General features: G+C 39.1%; 1 protein-coding gene across 4 annotated transcripts in view; it reads right to left on the bottom strand.

Moving 5' to 3' along the window:
* Positions 1–419: 419 nt before the first annotated feature.
* PRRC1 (proline rich coiled-coil 1) overlaps positions 420–21228 on the bottom strand; it is a 39891-nt gene continuing 19082 nt past the window's right edge. For all 4 annotated transcript variants that reach the window (XM_048849659.2, XM_048849662.2, XM_048849663.2 and 1 more), the window contains 5 exons: positions 16137–16239; positions 9602–9765; positions 8648–8751; positions 7436–7538; positions 420–1940 (listed from right to left, as the gene is read on the bottom strand). In XM_048849659.2, coding sequence (XP_048705616.1) covers positions 1731–1940; positions 7436–7538; positions 8648–8751; positions 9602–9765; positions 16137–16239 — 684 coding nt within the window. In that variant the 3' untranslated portion in view covers positions 420–1730. The remainder of the gene's footprint in view (positions 1941–7435; positions 7539–8647; positions 8752–9601; positions 9766–16136; positions 16240–21228) is intronic.

The following is a 21228-nucleotide window of genomic DNA, read 5'->3' as shown; positions in this document are numbered from 1 at the left end:
ACTTACTTTTATTATTCAGTTATTTTCAAAAGATTCATGAGGAGGGAAGAGAACTCTGACTCCATAGGAAAAGACTTGCTCGGTGGTCTTCATCACTATATTATCCAAGCCCCACTTTTAAGCTATTTTCTTAGGGAAGAGGTCAAATATTCTAAATTTGAGAGAGAAAATAGGGCATGAGATCGAATGGTTTAGAGACTCAGAGCAGCGAAGAAAATAAAGAGCTTGTTTGGGCCCACTTCTCTCTCTTACTTTGAGAGAAAGTCCAAAAATATTGAAGTAGTAGGTTTCTATTTTCAGATAACAAGCTATGCTGTATCAATTCTATATACTAGTTATACAAATGGCCTGTGTAAGATACAGTAAAAGTTACACTCATTCAGGCAAACTATTTAAAAAAAAATCTTAAATGAAAAAGGTTTAATTCTGTAGGAAAAAATGTTTATTTAATATTAATTTACACAGCCAATTATGGCAAAATATATTACTTGGAAAAAGGACAGGTTTTCTGGGTGCAAATATAATAAGTTGGCTAGACAGTATATGGCATACAAAAATGTTCTTTGAAAGCATCTACAAAAGATAAAGGCAGAGCAGTTCAAGCTGAAAATCTAGTGTTTAAGGCAAACAAAGAATTAATTGTTTGTTTTTAAAACAAACCTATTATCAAAATATTCTTTTACAATAACTTCTGTATTTTTGAATAGAGATTTAGGATTATCTTTGAGCATAGCTATGGGGTATCTTCAGCTATGAAGGACAGATATCAAAGATGTATAGGAGAAGTAGTGAATCAATGACACTTATCACACCATGCAGGATTCTATTCCTGCTTTGGAAAATACAGAATGGCAGAGCAAACAGTATGAATATCACACAGTTTGCTATATTAACTTGCGGTAGATGAAAACTGATAATGCAAGCTCCTATGTAATTTTCTTTCTGTAGCCCGGATGACTGTATGTAGATAAATGCTGGAGTAACTGAATTGTGTTATACTGAGTTGACGACACATTTTTATGCGTATGAAGTGCCTAATTCATTGGATTCCAGGGGAGTTGGCTTGGACCATACTTCAGAAAAAGTATTTAAAAAAAAAAAAAAAAAGGTATGGAAGATGAAAATTCAAAGTTATTTTGGTCTACACCTTGGATATATTTGAGCATGGACCTATGCCCTTCCTTGGTCATTCACTTTTAAGATGTTTTAGAGCTACTCAGCAACAGTTCTGAGATCATGCACACATAGGGGCTAACCCTGTGAAGTGCTAAATACTTCCAAAACATAGGCATCTAGAAAATACAGGGTACTGTCTCGACTGAAATGCAAAAGATAATATTTGTACCCTCGCCCCCTTTAAAAAAAGTTATATTTGAGTAAATAAAATATTAAGTTAAGTGTCTCAGCAAATACCTATTAAGTGTCTTTGAAATGAAAATGCATTCCACCTTACAAATTTTAATGCTATTTGGCCCTGCTATAAATGTATCTGTTTGCATCTAATTCTCTTCTCATTAATTATACTGGATTATTAAAAACTGGAGTTGTTCATTTCCATTATTGGAACAGTACCTTCATTTTTTTAAAAAGAAAAAAATTACAGTTTACAGGTAGATTACCAAATTGCGCTGTATTCACTGAGGACTTGAATACTGGCAGAAGCTGCAATCTTTTCCTTCATATCAAGCTGAACAGAAAAACAGCATTCAGTGTGATGAGTCAAGCTTCTTTCAAATGGTCCTGGGTGGTAAATGTTGTTTGTACATTCCTGCTATAGCTTTGGCTGCACTGTAGATCATTTGTCGACGGGACATACCAGTGAATGCGATATGCCAATCAGTCCTGTTGATATTCAGTAAATTCTTCTCCAGCACTTCACCAACTGTCACCAAAAGACCTGACCATCTTAGATTGTAGTCCTGGGGAGTGAGACTCTGAGCCTGTGTAATAATTTGAGGAGATGTTATTAAATGAATGAGATAAAGTGCCAGGTTCTAATACCCATATTCCCCTGGATTAGTCCTTTATGTGGTCAGTAGTCTCAATAATTTTAATAGGACTTCCTGAATAATAATATACAAAGGAGAAAGGATATTAGAATCTGACCCTAAAAGTTTGTCCCACAATAACTGGTTACATCTCTACTCACCCAACAGGTTTTCAGAGTTCTACATATTACATTCTTAGACAACCATTAGACATTCCCAGAGCCGTTATACAGCATGACTATTAAAATAAAGTTACCTTGTAATTACCAGAAAGTTATATATAAAAAAAGCTGCCAAACAGATGTGACCAATAAAGTTACTTATATATTTAGTGATTTTCATCTTTCAATGGACTTTAAAAGTATTATAATCCTTACAACAACCCTGTGAAACAAGTAAGTATCCCATCTCAATGTGGAAAGTCAGGCACAGACTCCAAGCGATTTGCTCAAAATTAGAAGGAGTCCATGCCAGAACTGGGTGTCAACTCCTTAGATCACCATACCATACTAATTTCATTAAAATTACAATGGGCCACATTCTTCGCTCCTTGCTGTGGCAACATTCTCACTGACTCAATCAGTTCCTGTGTGTGCACTATCTACCTAAGTTGAAATACCCATACTGTGTGCACAACCTCACTAGATCCTACTGTCCTGTAGAAGCAATACACCATTAGATGACAATAAATGCCCGTACACTTGCTAGAATATAGCCAAATTCTGCCCTACCATTGTCATGAATGTTGTCATTGACAAAAGTATACAACAGGTAGTCTGTTTTGATGCAAGACCAAAGTTTCCTCTCCAGAGAATTAAATTAGCAGCAAAAGAATTGTTTAATAAGGGGATAGATAATTGTGACAGATGGTAATATGTGAGAAGCAGATCCCAATGGCTGAGAAGGAGGAGCCACCTGCGCCCAAAGCTAGGATGCTTACGACCACCCCACCTGCCCCCCCCCACCTCAAAAAGGCAGTGCAGAATGGTGGTGGTCGGGGACTCCCTTCTGAGGGGAATGGAGGAATCCATCTGCCAACCTGACGGGATATTTCGGGAGGTGTTCTGCTAGCCTGGAGCCCACACTTGAGATGTTACAGAAAAGTTGCTGAGGCTCCTCTGTCCCTCCAACCACTACTTCATGCTGCTCATCCATATGGTCATGAATGACACTCCAGATATGACCCCGAGCAGCTCAGCAATTGAGTACAGAGCTCTGGGAGTGAGGGTGAAGGAGTCAAGGGCGCAGGTTGTATTCTTGTCCATTCACTCGGCTGAGGGTAAAGTCCTGGGGGTGGGGGCGAGGTAGGAGGGGAGAAGAGAGCTAATAATGGATGATCAAGAAGCCTGAGGTATTTCATGTCTATTTTGCTTCAGTCTTCAGCAAAATGGTTGATGGGTGACCTGATGCTAACGCTATTAGTATTAACAACAAGGGAGAAGGAATGCAAGCCAAAACAGGGAAAAAATAGGTTAAAAAATATTTAAATAAATTAGATGTATTCAAGTCAGTAGGGCCTAAGGAAATTCATCCTAGGGTACTTAAGGAACTAGTTTCAGCAATCTTAAAACCATTAGCAGTTATCTTTGAGAACTCAGGGAGGATGGGTAAGGTCCAAGATAACTGGAGAAGGGTAAAGGTAGTACTTATCTTTAAAAACAAGAACAAAGAGAACCCATGAAATTACATAACAGTCAGCCTAATTTCGATACCTGGCAAATTACTGGTACAAATGATTAAACAATAAATTTGTAAGCACCTAATGGATAACAGGGTTATAAGGAATAGCCAGCTTGGATTTGTCAAGAACAAATCATACCAAACAAATCTAATTTCCTTCTTTTACAGCGTTTCTGGCTACTGACTAGGATGGAAGCAGTAGATGGGATATATTTTTGTTTCAGTAAAATTTTTATACAGTCTGACATTCTCATAAGCAAAATGTGGTCTAGATGAAATTACTATAAGGTGGGTGCACAACTGGTTGAAAGATTGTACTCAAAGAGTAGTTATCTATAGTTTGCTGTCAAACTGGGAGGGCTTATCTAGTTGGCTCCCACAGGGATCACTCCTGGGCCTGGTACTATTCAACATTTTCATTAATGACTTAGGCAATGGAGTGGGTGTATGCTGTAACACAGAGGCCTATTGGTGGTTCACTACTCTGAGTCAGCAACTCTTATCAGGCCTGACATGCTCACTACACCTGACACTCCATCATGATACATACCCAAAAGATGGCACGTAATAGATCACTGGAAAGCAATGCATAAGGCCAGTCTGCCCTAAACAAAGAAATGTGTGTTTGCTGGTCAGGCAGACAACGAAGGCACAGTTATATAGAAAGGTAAACAGAGACATCAACCCAGTGAGTGGGAGAGATAGTCTCTGGAGGGGATCTGAACTTCAACCAAGAAGTAATGGAATCAACTGATTGTATATAATTATTTTTTTATAAATGTTTATTGAGTAAGGTCTTTTATGAAAGTTAGGAACACACTGTTGATTAATATCATTATGAAATGTACGTATTAACACTATATGAAGAAATCTGGATACTCAATGATATTATGCTTTAAAGTCTGTGACCAAAACACAGAGAGAAATAAGTTTTTCCCCCAGACAGGAGGGAAGGTAGCACTGTTGAATCAAAACAAAAGTAGTCCTTTTACATATGAATCAGCAAGGGGATAGAAAGCCCACAGAAAGGGAAGAATAGCCAGAGGTCCATCCTGAGTCTGGGGACAAAACAGTGAGTCTGTGAAGATATAAGAAGAGAGAAGAAGCCATCTTGGCGTCCATCACTGGACAGACACAAGGGGCCAGAGATCTTGCAGGCTGAGAAAGACAGGTAATTCAACCAAGGGGGCTGAAGTCTCTGGGGCTTGAACGTAAGTAAAAAAAAACCTGCTTAGGCAAAGATCTTTGACAGAAAGTCAGCCATGGATGGAAAGAAAAAGATTGGTAAGAAATCTACCTTGAACAAAGGTTGTGGCTTGTTGAGTTAAGTCTTAGCCACCACAAATTGTATTTTTACTTTTGTATGCAACCTGTTCCACCTTCAATCACTTCTACTTGGTACCTTTTAACCTAAGTCCTTTTGTTAATAAAAGTATCTTTTTTCACTATAATCCAACTCAGTGCTGTGTTTGAATTGAAAAGATTGTTAACTCCAGTTAAAATAATAAGCTGTGCTATTGTCTTTTTAAACGAGCAAAAAACCTTATCAATTCTTTGAGTGTTCCAGAAGAGGGCTGGACACTTCACGGCCAATGGTTTGGAGGAAATATGGAACTGGGAGTGTGTTCAGGTCACCCTGTACATAGTAACCGCGGCCTGTGGAAATCAATGGGGTGCTGTTGTGTTGTAGGCAGGCTGCTGGTGTCAGAGTACTGAACCAGGGTTGCACAGGACATAGACACTTTGGGAACTGCGTATTTGTCTGCTGGTGTCTGGGGGGGAGCCACAATACAAGAGCACTCAAGGCATCCAGAGTTAAAGGGTGGATGGTGACAACTTGTCACTAGTCCGGGTTGCACCCCAAAACACGACAGCTTATAACATTTGTGGATGACGCCTACCTGGAAGGGTTTTCAAGGACTTTGAAGGACAGGATTAGAATTCAAAACAACCTCGACAATTAAAGAATTGGACTGAAATCAACACTATGCAATTCAGTAAAGACAAATGCCAAGTACTACACTTAGGAAGGAAAAAATCAAATGCACAACTACAAAATGGAGAATAACTGATTAGGTGATAGTACTGCTGAAAAATGATCTCAGGGTTATAGTGGATCACAAATTGAATACGAGTCAACAACGTGATGCAGTTGCAAAAAGGCTCATGAGACTGACAACGTTACATTTTTCCTTTTGGCAATGTGCACATTCCCCAAAGTTGGACAAAGTTCTGAAAAATTAAAATGAAAAAAAGATCATGGCAGTCTTCCATTGGATTCAGTAGCAAAACAGATAAACACCCACATCTGGGTGTTTTAGGTTTTCAAAACCTGAAACTGAAGTTTATATTCAGAACAAAAACAGTTTTGTTTAGCAATTTTTCATGGGAAAGTGCCTACAAAAAAATGTTGGGAAACAATAGGAAAAAATACTTATTCGTTATGTTTTGCAAAAGCTAGATGATGTTAGGTTATATTTGATTTGTGTCCTTTAAAGTGGATGAGATTAAGGAACATTGTATGAATTGTAGTTGTAGCAAGGTAGACCCCAGGATACTGGAGAGACAAAGTCGGTGAGGTATTTCCTCCATAGTGGTTGTTGCTATTGAATCTTGGGATTGTCTGTTTGCTGCTAACTGTTGGCAGTTTAAATACCATTTGTGAACTAAATTTTTTAAAAAGTCATTAAAGTTTGCCTCAAGTCTGATGTGATAGCTACATATTTTATAAATGAAGATCTAAATAGAGTCTAAGTCACATTGTTAAAATGCTAACATTTATGTATACAAACAAAATTTGCACTCACGCAGCTCATCTCAGCCAAACCTCTCGAACAGTTTTACTATTAATTGAAACTCTCAATACTTCTGTGGAGATGGCAAGTAAAGAAGGGCAAACCAAGGAATAGGGTGGTTAAGGTCCTTAGAAAAGGTGATACCGAATCAGTGGCAATGCTGGGAACTGAATCCAGGAGTGGTGAATCCCAAGTCCCCTAGACCAAGGCTACACTTTACTTAAAGTGACAAGACAAGGATCAGTTTTATTATTTTAAGCTATATGCAAAATAACCTAAAACCAAAATTAAATATGCTAAACAGAAGGTCTTAACCCAGCAAAACACCATGCAAGGGAAGACCCTTGCACTTGCATATAGGTTCACTGAAGGCAATAGGACTCCATGCTGGCTCAGCATTTTGGCCCTCTAACGTATTGTGGGACTGGGCAATAGTTTGTTGTGTCATTAAGTCACAATACAAATGCAAGCATTAGGGTTCAGAAACTGCCATCTGTCTCAATGATGGAAAAATATATTGACTCAGCAGTAACTTGCACAGCATCTTTTAATAATTCATTATTTTCAAACATTCCCATTATTCTTTATTGAAAGCATTTTAAAATTTAAAATTTCTTTCTTGGGCACAATCTAGACCTTTATGACATGGCTTTTGCCAACTGTCATCTTGGATTTAAATGACTACCTATAAAAAAAATCATGTTTGCAAACTGAAATGTGTGTCTACAGGTTGTTTTGGATTTTTTAATTTAAAAAAGTAATGAGACTTGTACAGTGTTTTTCTGCAAAAAGCTGTTAAACGTATTGACTAACTTTCACAACAGCTTTCAGGTAGACCTTAGCCTCATTTTATAAATGGAGAGGTAACTTCCCAGAGAGTCGGTGTTGGTGATGAGATTAGAACTCATGAGTTCTAACTCCTAATGCTCAGGCCATAAGTCTACCCCCGATAAAAGATACAAAACACATCACCTGTTGAATGTATTCCAGAGGCACTGGTGTCGCTTGGGTAAAAGTTTCTAGATGAATCCCATGGACTGGATCTTCAACAATCAGACATCCAATGTCAAACCACCTGCAATGGCACACAAGTTACCCAAAGCTTTAAACAGTAAAGAACATCAACCAATTGAAGAATGACATTCTGGCAACGATGCAACTCTGGCAGGGTTAAAATCCAAGCGCCATCTTCTACCTAAGCTATTAAAGATAGTTTTGAAAAGCGTAATTGAATGGAGCAGAGTAGGTTAAAAAAAAAACAAAAAACAAATCAAAGCTCAGCACATTACCAAAAAAAAAAAAAATCCCTTCACATCCTTGCCAAAGAAATCATATAAGACAAACAAGAAATGGGCCCTAATACTTCTCAAATTGTATTATGAAACTAATTACCTCAAAAATTATTTGTCAGTTCCATCTTTTCTTAGGAAAACAGTTTGTTTAGAAAACAAGTTAATGTGAATTCCAAAACAAGAGACTGTCACAACTGCTGAGAGCAGTGCTGGGAAGTACATTGTGTGTGAATGGTAAAGGAAAGCTGACCAGACTTGAGAATATCATACGTTATTAGATAAAAGGTACTACCTAAGCATAACATTACTAGAGAGTGTCAGTACCTACCTCAGCGGCAAAGTGACACCTTACAGACTAACAGACATATTGGAGCATAAGCTTTCGTGGGTGAATACCCACTTCATCGGATGCATGCCAAAGTGGGTATTCACCCATAAAAGCTTATGCTCCAATACGTCTGTTAGTTTATAAGGTGCCACAGGGCTCTTTGCTGCTTTTACAGATCCAGACTAACATGGCTACCCCTCTGATGCTTAGTACCTACCTAGTATACTCTCCAAATCAGTTGTCATTTCAGAACAGAACTAGTAACCAATTCCAGCTTTTACTTTACTATAAGTTTCTCACTTCTGTAGATTTAAGTGCAACTGTGGCATGTTTTTCAACTTTAAGTCTCATAAACCTGACAGAATTTAGCTATTAAGCTCTCAAGATTTTTTGAGCAGGAAGCTAAACAATTTCATCAAAGCAAAGCCTGCCAAGACAATACCATACAATGACAGATTCTCTCCTTTCATCTCTCAAGTAGAATACTGCTAACAACTCTTTATGGGGCACCTGGACCCAATACAGAATGATTTTTCTCCCAGAGAATACATTTAAGCCTCTCACTTGTCAGGAAGCAATTCTGCGATGAAATTTTCTACAGATACAGCAGGCTGTTTCTCATGTATCACTCCAGTCCGACGCAAGCTGTCTATCCTTTCCTGAGCTCCCTAAATGACAACGTAATGAGTGGTTAGAAAATATTCTCTTTAGGTCACAACACAGCATAAAACTGATGGATGAATGTAACTTTTATCATTAACATACACCACAGATATTTTTCAAAAAGCCTTTGGTGTTGCATAATAAACAACATTTTGAAGTAAAAAATGCTTCCTTTAGAATCCCAAAAGTTACACGAACTGTGATAAAACTTTGGCAGTTTCAAATATGCTTTAGTTCATTACAAAGCAAATTACTGACTTCATGTGAAAAACAACTAGTTTTATACTGAAAGAAATTTAAGACACCTTTACTTGTAATGGTGCTGAGTTTCACCATGGTTAAAGATTGTAAATGTTTCTATTACTCTCACATACATTCTCTAGCATTATGTTCTGGCTATTTAATCACCTAATTGTGTTAAAACTTTATCAAGTTAGTAACATCATAGGAGAATCTCTCCTTTAAAACTAGTGTAATTTATTTTAAATAGTACTATCAAGTAGACAGAGGACCAAGAATTGATACACTGTGAAACTCTTATGATCTGACACAACATGCTATGTACATTTGCAGTCAGTGACCATGTAGAAAATTGACAATATATTTATGCTCTTTAGCTGTCTTTGCAACAGGACACACATGCCTGAGAGCACATTCTAATGACTGACGTGGCATAGATGACACCTATACACAAAGACAGTAATGAACAAGAAAGCTTCCCCATTTAAATTTTCTGGGGAGACAAAGGTATTTCTCAGAGGATGGGATTGTTCTAGGTAAACTGCTCCGCTCATGGTCACTGATATTTGTAATATTCTCTGCACAAAACTTTCTATACTCCCCTTAACCCCTTACTTTTAATCCAGCTGCATAGCCCACAGGTTGTGGTGCAATGTTAGACAGTCCAGCTTCTCCTGTAACTGTGGCCATTCCAAAGACTTCTTGGAAAGCATCTCGAATGGCAGCAACTTTTACTTCTTTATTGGAGGTAACCACTATGTCCAGTTCTCCCCCCGATTCTACAAAGACAAAAATATTTTAATAGAAGCTAGTTCAAAATACACTCACATCTCAGAGTAGGCCCCAATAGAAATCAGTAGTCTCTTTCCCTATCATCCTCATGTACAACACACTATCCATCAGTACAAGTCAAGCTGAGTTTCTTGTAATGGGTACTGGAAACGGGAGCGTTGGTTAGAAGGAAATTGTTCCCACCAGCCATCTCTTATGAAGTAACCTCTACTTAGGAAATCTTTTAGGTGAAGAGTTAAGATTAAGCTTTTTTTAAGTAAATTTTGCATTCAGGGAAGTCAATGGGAGCTGATGGGGTGCCCAGCCCTTTTTAAAGATCAGACAACTTATAGAAGCCAGAATATGGATTTAGAGGCCTAACATATTTTTTTTATTTATTTATTTTAAATCCTGTCATAGGTATAAATTCCGATACGTTTTGGTGATGTGGAAACTTGCCCACAAGCAAATGAACTGACACCTCATACTTGTTAACACTTATAAGACTGTAAGAGCCCAAAAGAAAGTAAGTTTTTTCCAAGTATATTCTTGAACCATGAGCTTCAACATAGATTGTTTAACTGGGTCCGCTTGTTTGCAGCTCTAATGGTTCCGCATCTTTGTAGTTGGTTTTCCTTCGACAGCTAACATCTATGAAATGTGGGTTGTATTTTTAATCAAGAAAATAAATTTTAAGGAAAGAATTTAAAAAAAAAAAAACTTTATAGGAAACAATTCATATTTTTGAAAGAAGCCTAAAAATGACACATTTTCACCTCCTCCACCCACCACCACACAATTGTTTTTTAACTGCTTCTAAGAATATTTTAGATATTACATTCCTCTTATTTTCACTAGCCAATCTTGGATAAGCTTTAATCCATCACAGCACCTTCCAAAAGTCCTTGCTGCAACATGCTTCACTTCTTAAGAACAGCTTAAAAACCCCGTCAATATAACATGTTGGTATTTTCAAGCAAACAATGCTGGACTTCAAGTAGTTTGGTTGGATGTTAATTTTCCCTTGCAAAGTATCAAATATGAGTACTTTGTACAAACACAGAAGATTGGAAAGTTGTTAGTCTGTTAAGCTGCCATTTCTGAGAATCCACTGAGAACAGGAACAAACAGAAAATTAAAGCAACCTCTTAAAAAAAGGCCAACACAATGTAATGCTTTTTGAAATCCCCCCCCCCAAAAAAGCAGATGCTACAGACATCAAATAGTGCACCGAGAAAACGTGCTGATGAAGTCTGCAGTACTTACCCCAATATGTCATCAACATCAACATGAGGCTTAAAAATATTGGAAAAAGAATAGTTTTCACCTTGGCCTATATTGATTTGTCAACCCTCAATTACAGGGAACAGTTTCTCTTTATTAGAAGCAGCAAAGAGTCCTATGGCATCTTATAGACTAACAGACGTATTGGAGCATAAGCTTTCGTGGGTGAATACCCACTTCTTCTTTATTCACCCATGAAAGCTTATGCTCCAGTACATCTGTTAGTCTATAAGGTGCCACAGACTCTCTGCTGCTTTTACAGATTCAGACTAACACGGCTACCCCTCTGATCTTTATTAGAAGTCACTGAAGGTTTGCCGGAATGGTGACAACAGGACATTCTACGCAAACCTTTTATGTTTAAAGCAAAAAATTCAAGAAGTAACTATTGCTCAATGGAATTTTATGTATACATCACTGAACATTAACAATTGTATTAAACTGTAAGGTACAGTAGGACAGAAAACTTCTGAGAACATCTTGATATGAATAAAGAATCAGGCACTATAGTTTAATAGGTATTTGAAGATTCAGCTAGGACTTGTGCAGGAGTAAACCCTAGTGGAATGCCCTGACAGCATAAAAATCTTCCAGGAGGTTGGTGCTAATGCGTTCTAGTCCAATAAACTATTCTATATATGGTATACTCTTTATTGTAGCAAGCACTGCATGAGCTAGATAGTGCAGCTTGTCAAACCAAAGCTATCAGGATTCAAGGACACACTCACAAATGTAACTATTTGGAAAGGAAAGCGATTCATTCCCAACATTATACTCACTGAATTCAACAGCAGTTTTGCCATTAGCTTTATTAAGAGGAGGACTCGGCCCTGGGTTTATGATCATTATTTTTCTGTAATGAGTGTGAGAGAGCACATGTTCACTCATCTTATATGCTATATAATGCTACAATATAGAAATAAAGGTATTATGTGCAAAAAGCTATGTTAAATTTGAGGTTTTAACCACAAGTCAGGAAATTCAGAGTTAAGGTTGGCATGTCAAGTTTAGCTCTCCTCCTCTAAATTAGAACAGAGGCTTTCATTACGTGATTGCAAAACTAGTAACACATGCTTCACATGATAAGCAGAGCTGGCAGCGCCACCAATAGTAAAGCTTGCTCAAAGTCTTCCATTATAAGACCCCATTTTGAACAGATCACAATTTGGCCAAACTTCCAACTAAAATATTCCATGCCAAGTGCCTGCCTTAGGCTAAATTCTTTTTAGAACATGTCAGTTAAAACAGTTCAGCTCTTTCCAAGAATGACATAAGGGAAAAATATATTGTTTTTGCCCATGTTAAAAAAAATTCTTACAACCTTTCCACGGAGCAACTCTAGCACCCCCAGATTTGGAGCAGGGATTTGAAGTTCTGCAAAAATGGGGGAAATCACCCTGATACCAGGGATTAGCCTTTTGCTATTTTCATGACAACAGGAAGGTTACGAATTTATGTCCTGATCCTGCGACATACAGGGTTCCTCAAATACAAAAAATGGCAGCATACATAACAGTTAAAGTTCCAAGAACAACCTTCCCCTTTGACATAATTTGCGGTTTTTTAGAGAATTTGATATAACTTAGTACATGATATAGGCAATGTGGGCAAGTTCATTTGGTTAACTGAATCTTAAGTTTCCAAGTTTATTGCTGCATTAGATAATATTGTATTGTTTGCTAAATACCACATAAAACTGCCTAGAGCGACATGATCAGATCCTGTGAAAGAGGAGTGGGAACCTTTAACTCTAGATTTCCTGAATTGTGTGTAATCAACATTTACTAGAGCTTTGGGGCTCCCTGCCCCCCAAATACTCTCTGCACGGCTGGTTGGCCTTATAAGTGATTTCATACCACACACACAATAACTCCTACTTAATGAGCAGATAAGCCTTTGTCACTTAAATGTGAGGCTCTCAATGCTATTGAATATTTATTATCTTTACGTATTTGAGCCAAAAAGACAAAGAATCTATAGGTTTGCATCCACTCCACCTAGGTTCCTGACGTTTTCAGGGTGAATTGGGGTGAAATAGTTCTCAAATCCATTATAAGGAACATATTATATATTCCATACACCTCCAAAGTGCTGAGTACCATGAAGTCTCTCTCTGAATTCTGCTGCCAGCAATTCTCAAGCAGCAATGCAAATGCTGTATTTTTGGAGGAGAGGAGAAACATTCAAGTATTAGCATTTCCTCTTCATGCTTCTACAAACCCTTAAGTTGTGTTTTGTGGCCTTTTAGTGACTTTCGATTCTCACTTTCTGGTATCAGAACTATGCTGGATGATATTTAAGTACCCCATTAGGTAGGTTTTACTACAGAAAGTTGAAAAAGGCTGTACAATGACATTGGTGCATGAAAACTCAACACATTTAAATGGAGGCATACTGGATGGAAGATTCGTATAAGCAATTTAGATAAACATTTATTAAAAGTATAAGTGGCACACAAGAGAACTTTATCTTTATTTTTATCTATGTATTTTTTTTTCATACTAGAAGGGTGTGGTTAGCGAAATTCCTTCAAACTTAGTTAAAAACGAAATCCAATGGTCTTTACCGCAAAGCACAGTTGCCAACTTTCATGCGGTAAATAAGCACCCCGACTTTCACAATAAGCCAAAAATCAAGCTAATCCCATTTCAAAACAAGGCCAAAACAAGCCAATCCCTAAGAAACCCAACACTCTATGTGACTACATCCCCCTGGCATGAAGTCTGGGACTGTGGTGGGCCCACTCTGCACTCCTGACTCCCTCCCCCTCTTGTCTCTGCTTTCCCCCCCTTGCCAAGAGCTGATCGAAAAAAAAAGAAGCAACAAGCCAAACACTAGCCAACAAGCAACTCACAAGCCAATTAAGCCAAAAACAAGCGTAATTTCTGCGTTTTCTTCATGGGTTTGGAATGTCTGCCACAAAGGCACCATTTTATAGTAGAAATAAGTCACTAGCCGGGTGAGTATTCCTTAGCCATTAGCATACTCATTGGATTACTGAAGGGACAAAAACAAACTTCAACACACTTGAGGCATGCAACAAGTTTTAGCACTAAACTACAACATTACTTTTTTTTCCTTTTAGCCAAGAATAACTCTGTAATTAAAGTATTTTAAAGTTGCTGTACACTCTATTCTAAGATTCCAGGATGCTCACTGTGTGTCACTCTGAAGCCCAGAATGCCTGTTTAACCAGCGTGAAGCAATGGAAACAGCTACAAGCAAGGTTGAGAGCTCTTTTGGTTCAGAACATCACCAGGTTCAATCATCACTGGGCTTCAGAGTTTACTGCCATCAAATTTAAGTTCTCAGCCATTGTGACTTTACACATTACATCCATGCACTGAACAGCTAAAATAAAGGCATGTATCCATCCTTGGGGGGGCAATTTAGGGATTGGAGCAAAAATTGGGGATTGGCCCTGCTTTGAGCAGGGGGTTGGACTAGATGATCTTCTGAGGTCCCTTCCAACTCTGATATTCTATGATTCTATGACATGCAAAGTCTTACATCATTGTGACAACAGAAGTAACTCAACAAAATCACCACTCTTACTCTACAGCTAATTTGCATACAACAATTTCATTAGTTGTATGAAGGAGACTACAGGGATGGTGAATTACTTGACCCAAATGCCATACCCATGGGTGGGCACGGACTTTCAGTTACGAATTATTAAATAAGATTCCAAGCTCTTCCCTCTCCCTTCCCTCAGTTTTTGTATTTTCATATGCATCTATGCAGACGACTACAGCAAACAGAGAACTGAAGAAGTAGCTATAGGTGCCCAGATAACTGCTCACCTTCCAAAGTTTGCACCTGCAAATTTTTAGAGACACCATGAATGATCTTTCTGAAGTTAACATATTGTGCAGACATAGCAACCTATATATTAGAAGTCCAACCAACATTGGAATAATCAGTGTGATCCAATGGATAACAATGTATATTTGTGTTCTATTCCCAGATCTGCCACTAACCAGCTGCATCAAGGCACTTTACACACCTGTTTCCCATCCCATTCTTGTCTGTCCTGTCTATTTAGACTGAGCTCTTCAGTGAAGGGCCTGTCTCTTACTGTGTGTTTATGCCACACCTAGCACAATGGGGCACCAATCTCAGGTAGGACTTCTAGGCACCAGTGTAATACAAAGAGACAGTCCCTACACTGAAGAGCTTACAGTCTAACGAGAGGGACAAAGGGACAGAACATACAAGCAGAAAATTAAAGCACAGAGAGATTAAGGCTACATCCACACTATGAGTTAGGGGTGTGATTCCCCTGCTTGTGTAAACATGCGCACCCCAGCTCTTATGGAGCGATCCCAAGCATAAATAGCAGTGCAGATGTAGTAACACAGGTAGTAGCAGGTAGACACGCGGTTGAGCGCAAACCCACCTGAAACCAGTGGATATGTACTCGGCATAGCTCAGCCGTGTGTCCACTGCCACCACCTATGCTCCCACAGCGACATTGCTATTTATACTCACACTATCTTGACAAGAGCTAGCATGAGTTTGTGTACACAAGCAGGGCTCATAGCGTAGATGTAGCTGTGTGACTTGCTCAAGATCACACAAAGTCTGTGGCAAAGCTGAGACTAGAACCCAGGCCCCCTGAGTCTCAGTCCAGTGCTTTACCCCAAGACCATCCTGACAAAACATCCAATTAAGATGGCAGAATGGGTTTTTAATATAACTTTCCAAAAAGTGCCTATTTTTGGAAATTATGGCACACTTGCTGAACCGAATCAGAGACATTTCAACCCCAAGTTTAACTGGGGAAGTTACAAATTGATTGCAAAGTGGGGCATAGAAAGATAGCAGCATTCCAAATGCAACGATTCCATCACTACCACACCACTAAAAGTCGGTGTTGTAACTTGAATCATGGCCCAACATTAAAACAAAAAACCTGTCTTACGTACAAAATTTGGTGTACACCACACTCCAGTACTGCTTTTAAATGATCAGTTTTATTATAAACCTGTACAGTACCTAAAAATTCATCTGAAGACTATAAGATCTCTTTATGTTTATGAGTTTTGTATGATTCACACTTACTACTCTATGGAAGTTTGCCTCAAGTACTTACTGATATATGGAGCCATGCCAGGATCCAGCGTGGTGATCATGGACTCTACTGAGTGTTTTGTTTTATCAAGCACCGACTTTACCATAGGATTTCCAGCTACACCCTACAAAATTAACAAATAAATAAGTAAATACTGTAGATCAAGTTTATTCTCAAACCTTCAGGCCTTTTCTTAAGCCTTGAAATATTACACTTAAAACAAACCTGGGACAAGAAGTTGCTTCAGATTTTCCATTCAAATAGAAGTCAAGACACTCAGTAGGCATCTAGGGAAGATGAATCCACCCTTTTTGACATTATGCATCTCAGGGCAGAAACCAGACAGAAGTGATTTAAAATCAGTTTGAGGCTTTGTAAAACTGATGTAAAAATTTGTGCCGTTGCAATTTTAGATTAAAATTTACACAGAACTAATGCTTTTTTGAAATGCCATTATTGGTGGTGTATCTTAGTTGAATTTTACACAAATGCTATATGCAAAAAACTAAACATTGAAAATTAAGGTCCTGATCCCGAAAAGGTTATTGAATTCAGTGGGACCACCCCTGTGCTTGCTAAGCATGTACATAATTGCGTCCAGAATTAAAGGCTAACATTTTTATTAAAAATCTTAGTGGTATGAAATCGTCGCTTCAAAATGAAAGTTACCTCAGTTTTAACAATTAAACGTTATTTAAACTTTCAATTGAAGTTATTGTGAACTTAAAAACAACCAACCAACCATACACAGGCCAAAGTTCAGAAATAGAAGCCTTAACTTAGATTTCTAGGCCTGAATTTAGGGTCTTAATGTTGGCATTTTCTAAAGCACCTTTGTGATTTAGGTACACAGGTCCCACTGACTTCAAACTGCAAATCCCGATGAAAGAGGACAATGTGATCAAAGTATTTCAAGCTTTCTTGAAACGTAGAAGTTCAATATATTGAAAAGTAATGTTGGTTGCAAAAACAGCTCAAGCTCTTTTGCTTATCAATTTTGTATTGGAGTTTGTGGTGTTGTGCATTAAGGATATTAATGAAGCTCTGAATTTGTTGCAGCACAGATGAGCAATGTAATTGTGAAATTTTTCCTACTGAATTTCAGATCTCAGTTGGGGGGGCGGGAAGGAGATTTAACAATTAAACTAAGAAACAAGTACTACACCTCTACCCCAATATAACGCAACCCAATATAACACAAATTTGGATATAACGCAGTAAAGCAGTGCTCTGGGGGGCAGGACTGTGCACTCTGGTGGATCAGCGTGTCAGGCTCCAACACACTGCTCTGAGCAGCGTGTTAAGGCGGCTGGGGCCCAGGGGTTGGAGGTTCTGGGGGTGGGGCGGTCAGGGGACGGCGGTGTGGATAGGAGTCGGGGCAGTCAGGGGACAGGGAGTGGGGGGGTGGAGGGTTGGATAGTCGGGGGTTCTGAGGGATCAGTCAGGGGGCTGGAAGCGGCTATTAATAATGGAAATGCTTGAGGCCAAAGCAAGTTCAATATAATGCGGTTTCACCTATAGCGTGGTAAGATTTTTTGGCTCCCAAGGACCGCGTTATATCAGGGTAGAGGTGTACTATAACAATTTAAGACTATAAAATAAAAAGTAAAAAGAATCATACATGTAAATATATGATTTAAGTTATTTTAAATCATGATTTTTATCCACTGAAGAGAGACTGAGTTTTACCTTTTTTCTTGCCTAAGAGGCACACACGCACATACAACAGAAAGAAAGAGAGCGAGAACGCATATGTATACATGTGTGTAAACACATCAATGAATTTTCCTCTTGCACCACAAGAATTTTGGGCTCTCACTACCATAGTAAATAAATTTGTTAGTCTCTAAGGTGCCACAAGTACACCTTTTCTTTTTGCAAATACAGACTAACACAGCTGCTACTCTGAAACCTACCATAGTATGACTTTTTTCAACTAGGGTACACTTTTCTGACCTTGCCACTAATGCTACTCCATAAATTCATTACTGAAAGGCTTTACTGAGATGTACATTAAACAACCCCTCTCTCTCAGTGACCAAGAGCATTACCTACTGTAGCTTGTCTAGTACCACTACCCTGAGACCAGAAGTCCTAGGGTTGTATTTATGCATAGGTCCCTGGTATTGACTGTAGATGCTTTCACACCATGTAACTGGACTGAAACAATTTTAAACAAACATTAAGAGGGAGGGTTTTTTTTTTTTACCTTCTTGAAAAGCCAATGTGATCTATTTTTGTATAGTTCACCATACAGATTCCAGACAACACTGGCAACGTGCCCAGTGTTCCTCTGCCAAATAATCATAGGTGGAACTGCTTTCTACTGCATTCAAATTGTATTCGATTCTTATTCAATATGAATGCAAATACTGCTCCAAATCAGAGTGAATGCCAGTGTCACTCCAGAGCAGTTTATCAGACTTATTTAGTTTAGCGAAGGCACCAATGAAGAGTCAGCTCAGTAACACTGTTCGACAAAAGCATTTCACAAGCGCAAAAATACACAATAAAGTATAAAACCAGACTTAAAAGCCATTCTTCACATTTATATACCTACATTTTTGCTATAGTGAAAGGCATCTTATAGCCCAGCACATTTTCTCTTAGCATGAAGCACTTGTTGTTTATGTTGCTCAGTATATTTACAATATTTTGAGGAAACGTGGAATACTTTTAAGCACTTTCCACAAAATACTGATTTTTTCATTTCTTTGTTGCAGATGCAGCACATAAGTAAATCCACATAATTTATAAACAATAGCAATGGCTGCTACACGTTAGCAACAACGGTCAATTCTCATTCATTAGGTCACAAGATAGAATCTGTCTCTCCACCACCCTGTGCAGCACTGCAGAAATAACCAGGTGCATTAATTTGGGGATCAGGGAGGTGGGTGAGGAAAGACATCTTCCACTTTTTTATGATCTGTCACACTGGTCATTGCTAGAGACAGGTATAAGGCTTGGTGAGATAACTGTCTGATTAGATACAGCAAATAAAATAGTTACTTACCCTCCAGTAACCGTGGCTCTTTGAGCTGTTATAGTCCGTGTCATTTCCATTGCAGGTGTGCATGAGAGAGGAAAGTTTTTTTTAATAGTTATGTCAGTCGGGAATGCACACGTTCCCCACATTACCTTGTGCTCCCAAAGGAGTGCATAAAGGGTAGGGTCGCCTTCTGACCTTCTGTCAGTTCCTTGTAATTCAAAGTTTGTATTGCTGAGGACTCCAGAAAGAGGGACAGAGGGCAAGATCCACACTGATTACAACAGGTCAAAGAACCAGTGACTATAGGGTAACTGACTGTTCTCTCTTCTTCGAGTATGTGTCAGTGTAGATCCTGCTGCAGGTTACTGGCAAGCAGTATCCTCCCTGGATGGTAGGACAAAGGAGTTTTGGCTGAATCACTCAGACAGCGAAGTGTTGCTCTCCCAAAATTTGACATCTGGCTTTGCTGCCATGTCAAGTGCATAATGTTTGTGTGCCACAGTCAACTGTTACTGGGTACAAAAACAAGAAATCCAAGTCTCTGGAGAAGCAGCTGTATGTAGTGGACTACCCCAGGAAGTCAGAACTAGAATTGTGGTTGAGCCTATGCTAATCAATCACTAATCTTCACAGAAACTGCTAAGAGCAGAAGGGAGCCCAGCTCACTCCAGTAGAGAATAGTCAATTCCAGGAAGGGTGTTCTGTTGCTTCCAGAAGGATTGCCTAGTGAAAGCTGGGAGTCAGGAGATTGAAAAGTAACCCAGGAAGGCTAAAATGGAGCCCAAGAGATTCTGGAACATGACAGACCTTCGGAAAGGAAAAGTATCAAAATCAGGAACAGCAGGCATGGGCTGGACCTGCTTCCTTTAAAGACTTCCCAAAGGGGGGGGGGGGGGAGTTTAATTGCTCTTGAAACACAGAGCAGAAACTTATTGATTTACTTTTAGTCCAAATTCTGTAACAAATACCAGTACACCTCTGTGAAGTAATGCTAGAGTCTTCAGCTTCTTCCCCACTATTTGTGGTAGTCAGGTCATCCTAGCTCACCAGGAAATAACCTGATGGCAGTTTAACACAAATTAGTGAGTTACTCCATATAGCCACCGTGTAAATCTCCGAGAGGCATGTTCCTGAAGCAGGCAGAAGATGCTATTTGTGCCTTGATGGTGCATGCCTTGGCATTCGGAGGGAGAGGATCCCCAGCCATTTGATAGCATCTGGAAATACTCAGTGTGATCCACTTAGAAATTCTCTGCTGCGTTCTAGCTTGGCCTTTTGCTGCACCAAATAGAACTACAAAGAGGTGACACAACAGCCTGAGGTAACAGAGCAAAGCTCTGGAGACATCCAGAGTAGGCAGTTCTTCTCCCAACATTGAACGAAGCTTCAGGAAGAAGACAGGTAAACAGATTTGTTTAGGTGGAATCTGAGACCACTTTAGGGATGAACTTGGGGTGTGGTTTCAGCACCAGCCTGTCCCTATGGAAGCATATATAAGGCAGTCTGGCCATAAGACCTTGGAGTTCACTGACACTCCATGCTGAGGTAATGGCCAAGAGAAAGACAGTCTTGCTGGTAAGGGGGTGTTCTGAGCATTCTGACAGTGCTCCATAAAAGCTGTAGGAAGAGGACACAGATCCCAAGTGGGAATCAGGTCTCCGACTGGAGGCAAAGTACGAAGAAAGCCCTTGAAAAATATTGATGTCATAGGGTGTTAGAAGACAGTCTGACTGCCAGAGTGTGACATGCAAATACCATAGCAATGTGAACCTTAAGGGTATCCTTGTGTATTTTGGGAGCAGCATATAGTCCAGGATCTTTTCAGTATTGGGGCCGCCACTAAGTCAACATTATTCTGAGTTGCCCATATAGAGAATCTTTTTTCATTTCAAGGATAAGTTTTCCTAGTGGAAGGTTTTGTGTTTTATATAAAATTTCTTGAACTTGTTGGGGGCAACGTCAGTGCTCAACCAGCCAACAACAAAGCAGTCAGGTGCAACAACTGCAGGTTTGAGTGAATTATCGGATCTCGGTTCTGAAGTTCTGTCCAGGCACAGTGGCAGGCGTATGGGACATTCAAGAGCCGAAAAAGTCCTGACCAGTACAGGGTTATTACGATAA

This window comes from Caretta caretta, chromosome 5 (genome assembly GCF_965140235.1).
Source record: "Caretta caretta isolate rCarCar2 chromosome 5, rCarCar1.hap1, whole genome shotgun sequence".
Lineage (NCBI taxonomy): Eukaryota > Metazoa > Chordata > Testudines > Cheloniidae > Caretta > Caretta caretta.
Note: the sequence above shows the minus strand (reverse complement) of the source record. Positions and strands in the feature narration are given on the sequence as shown.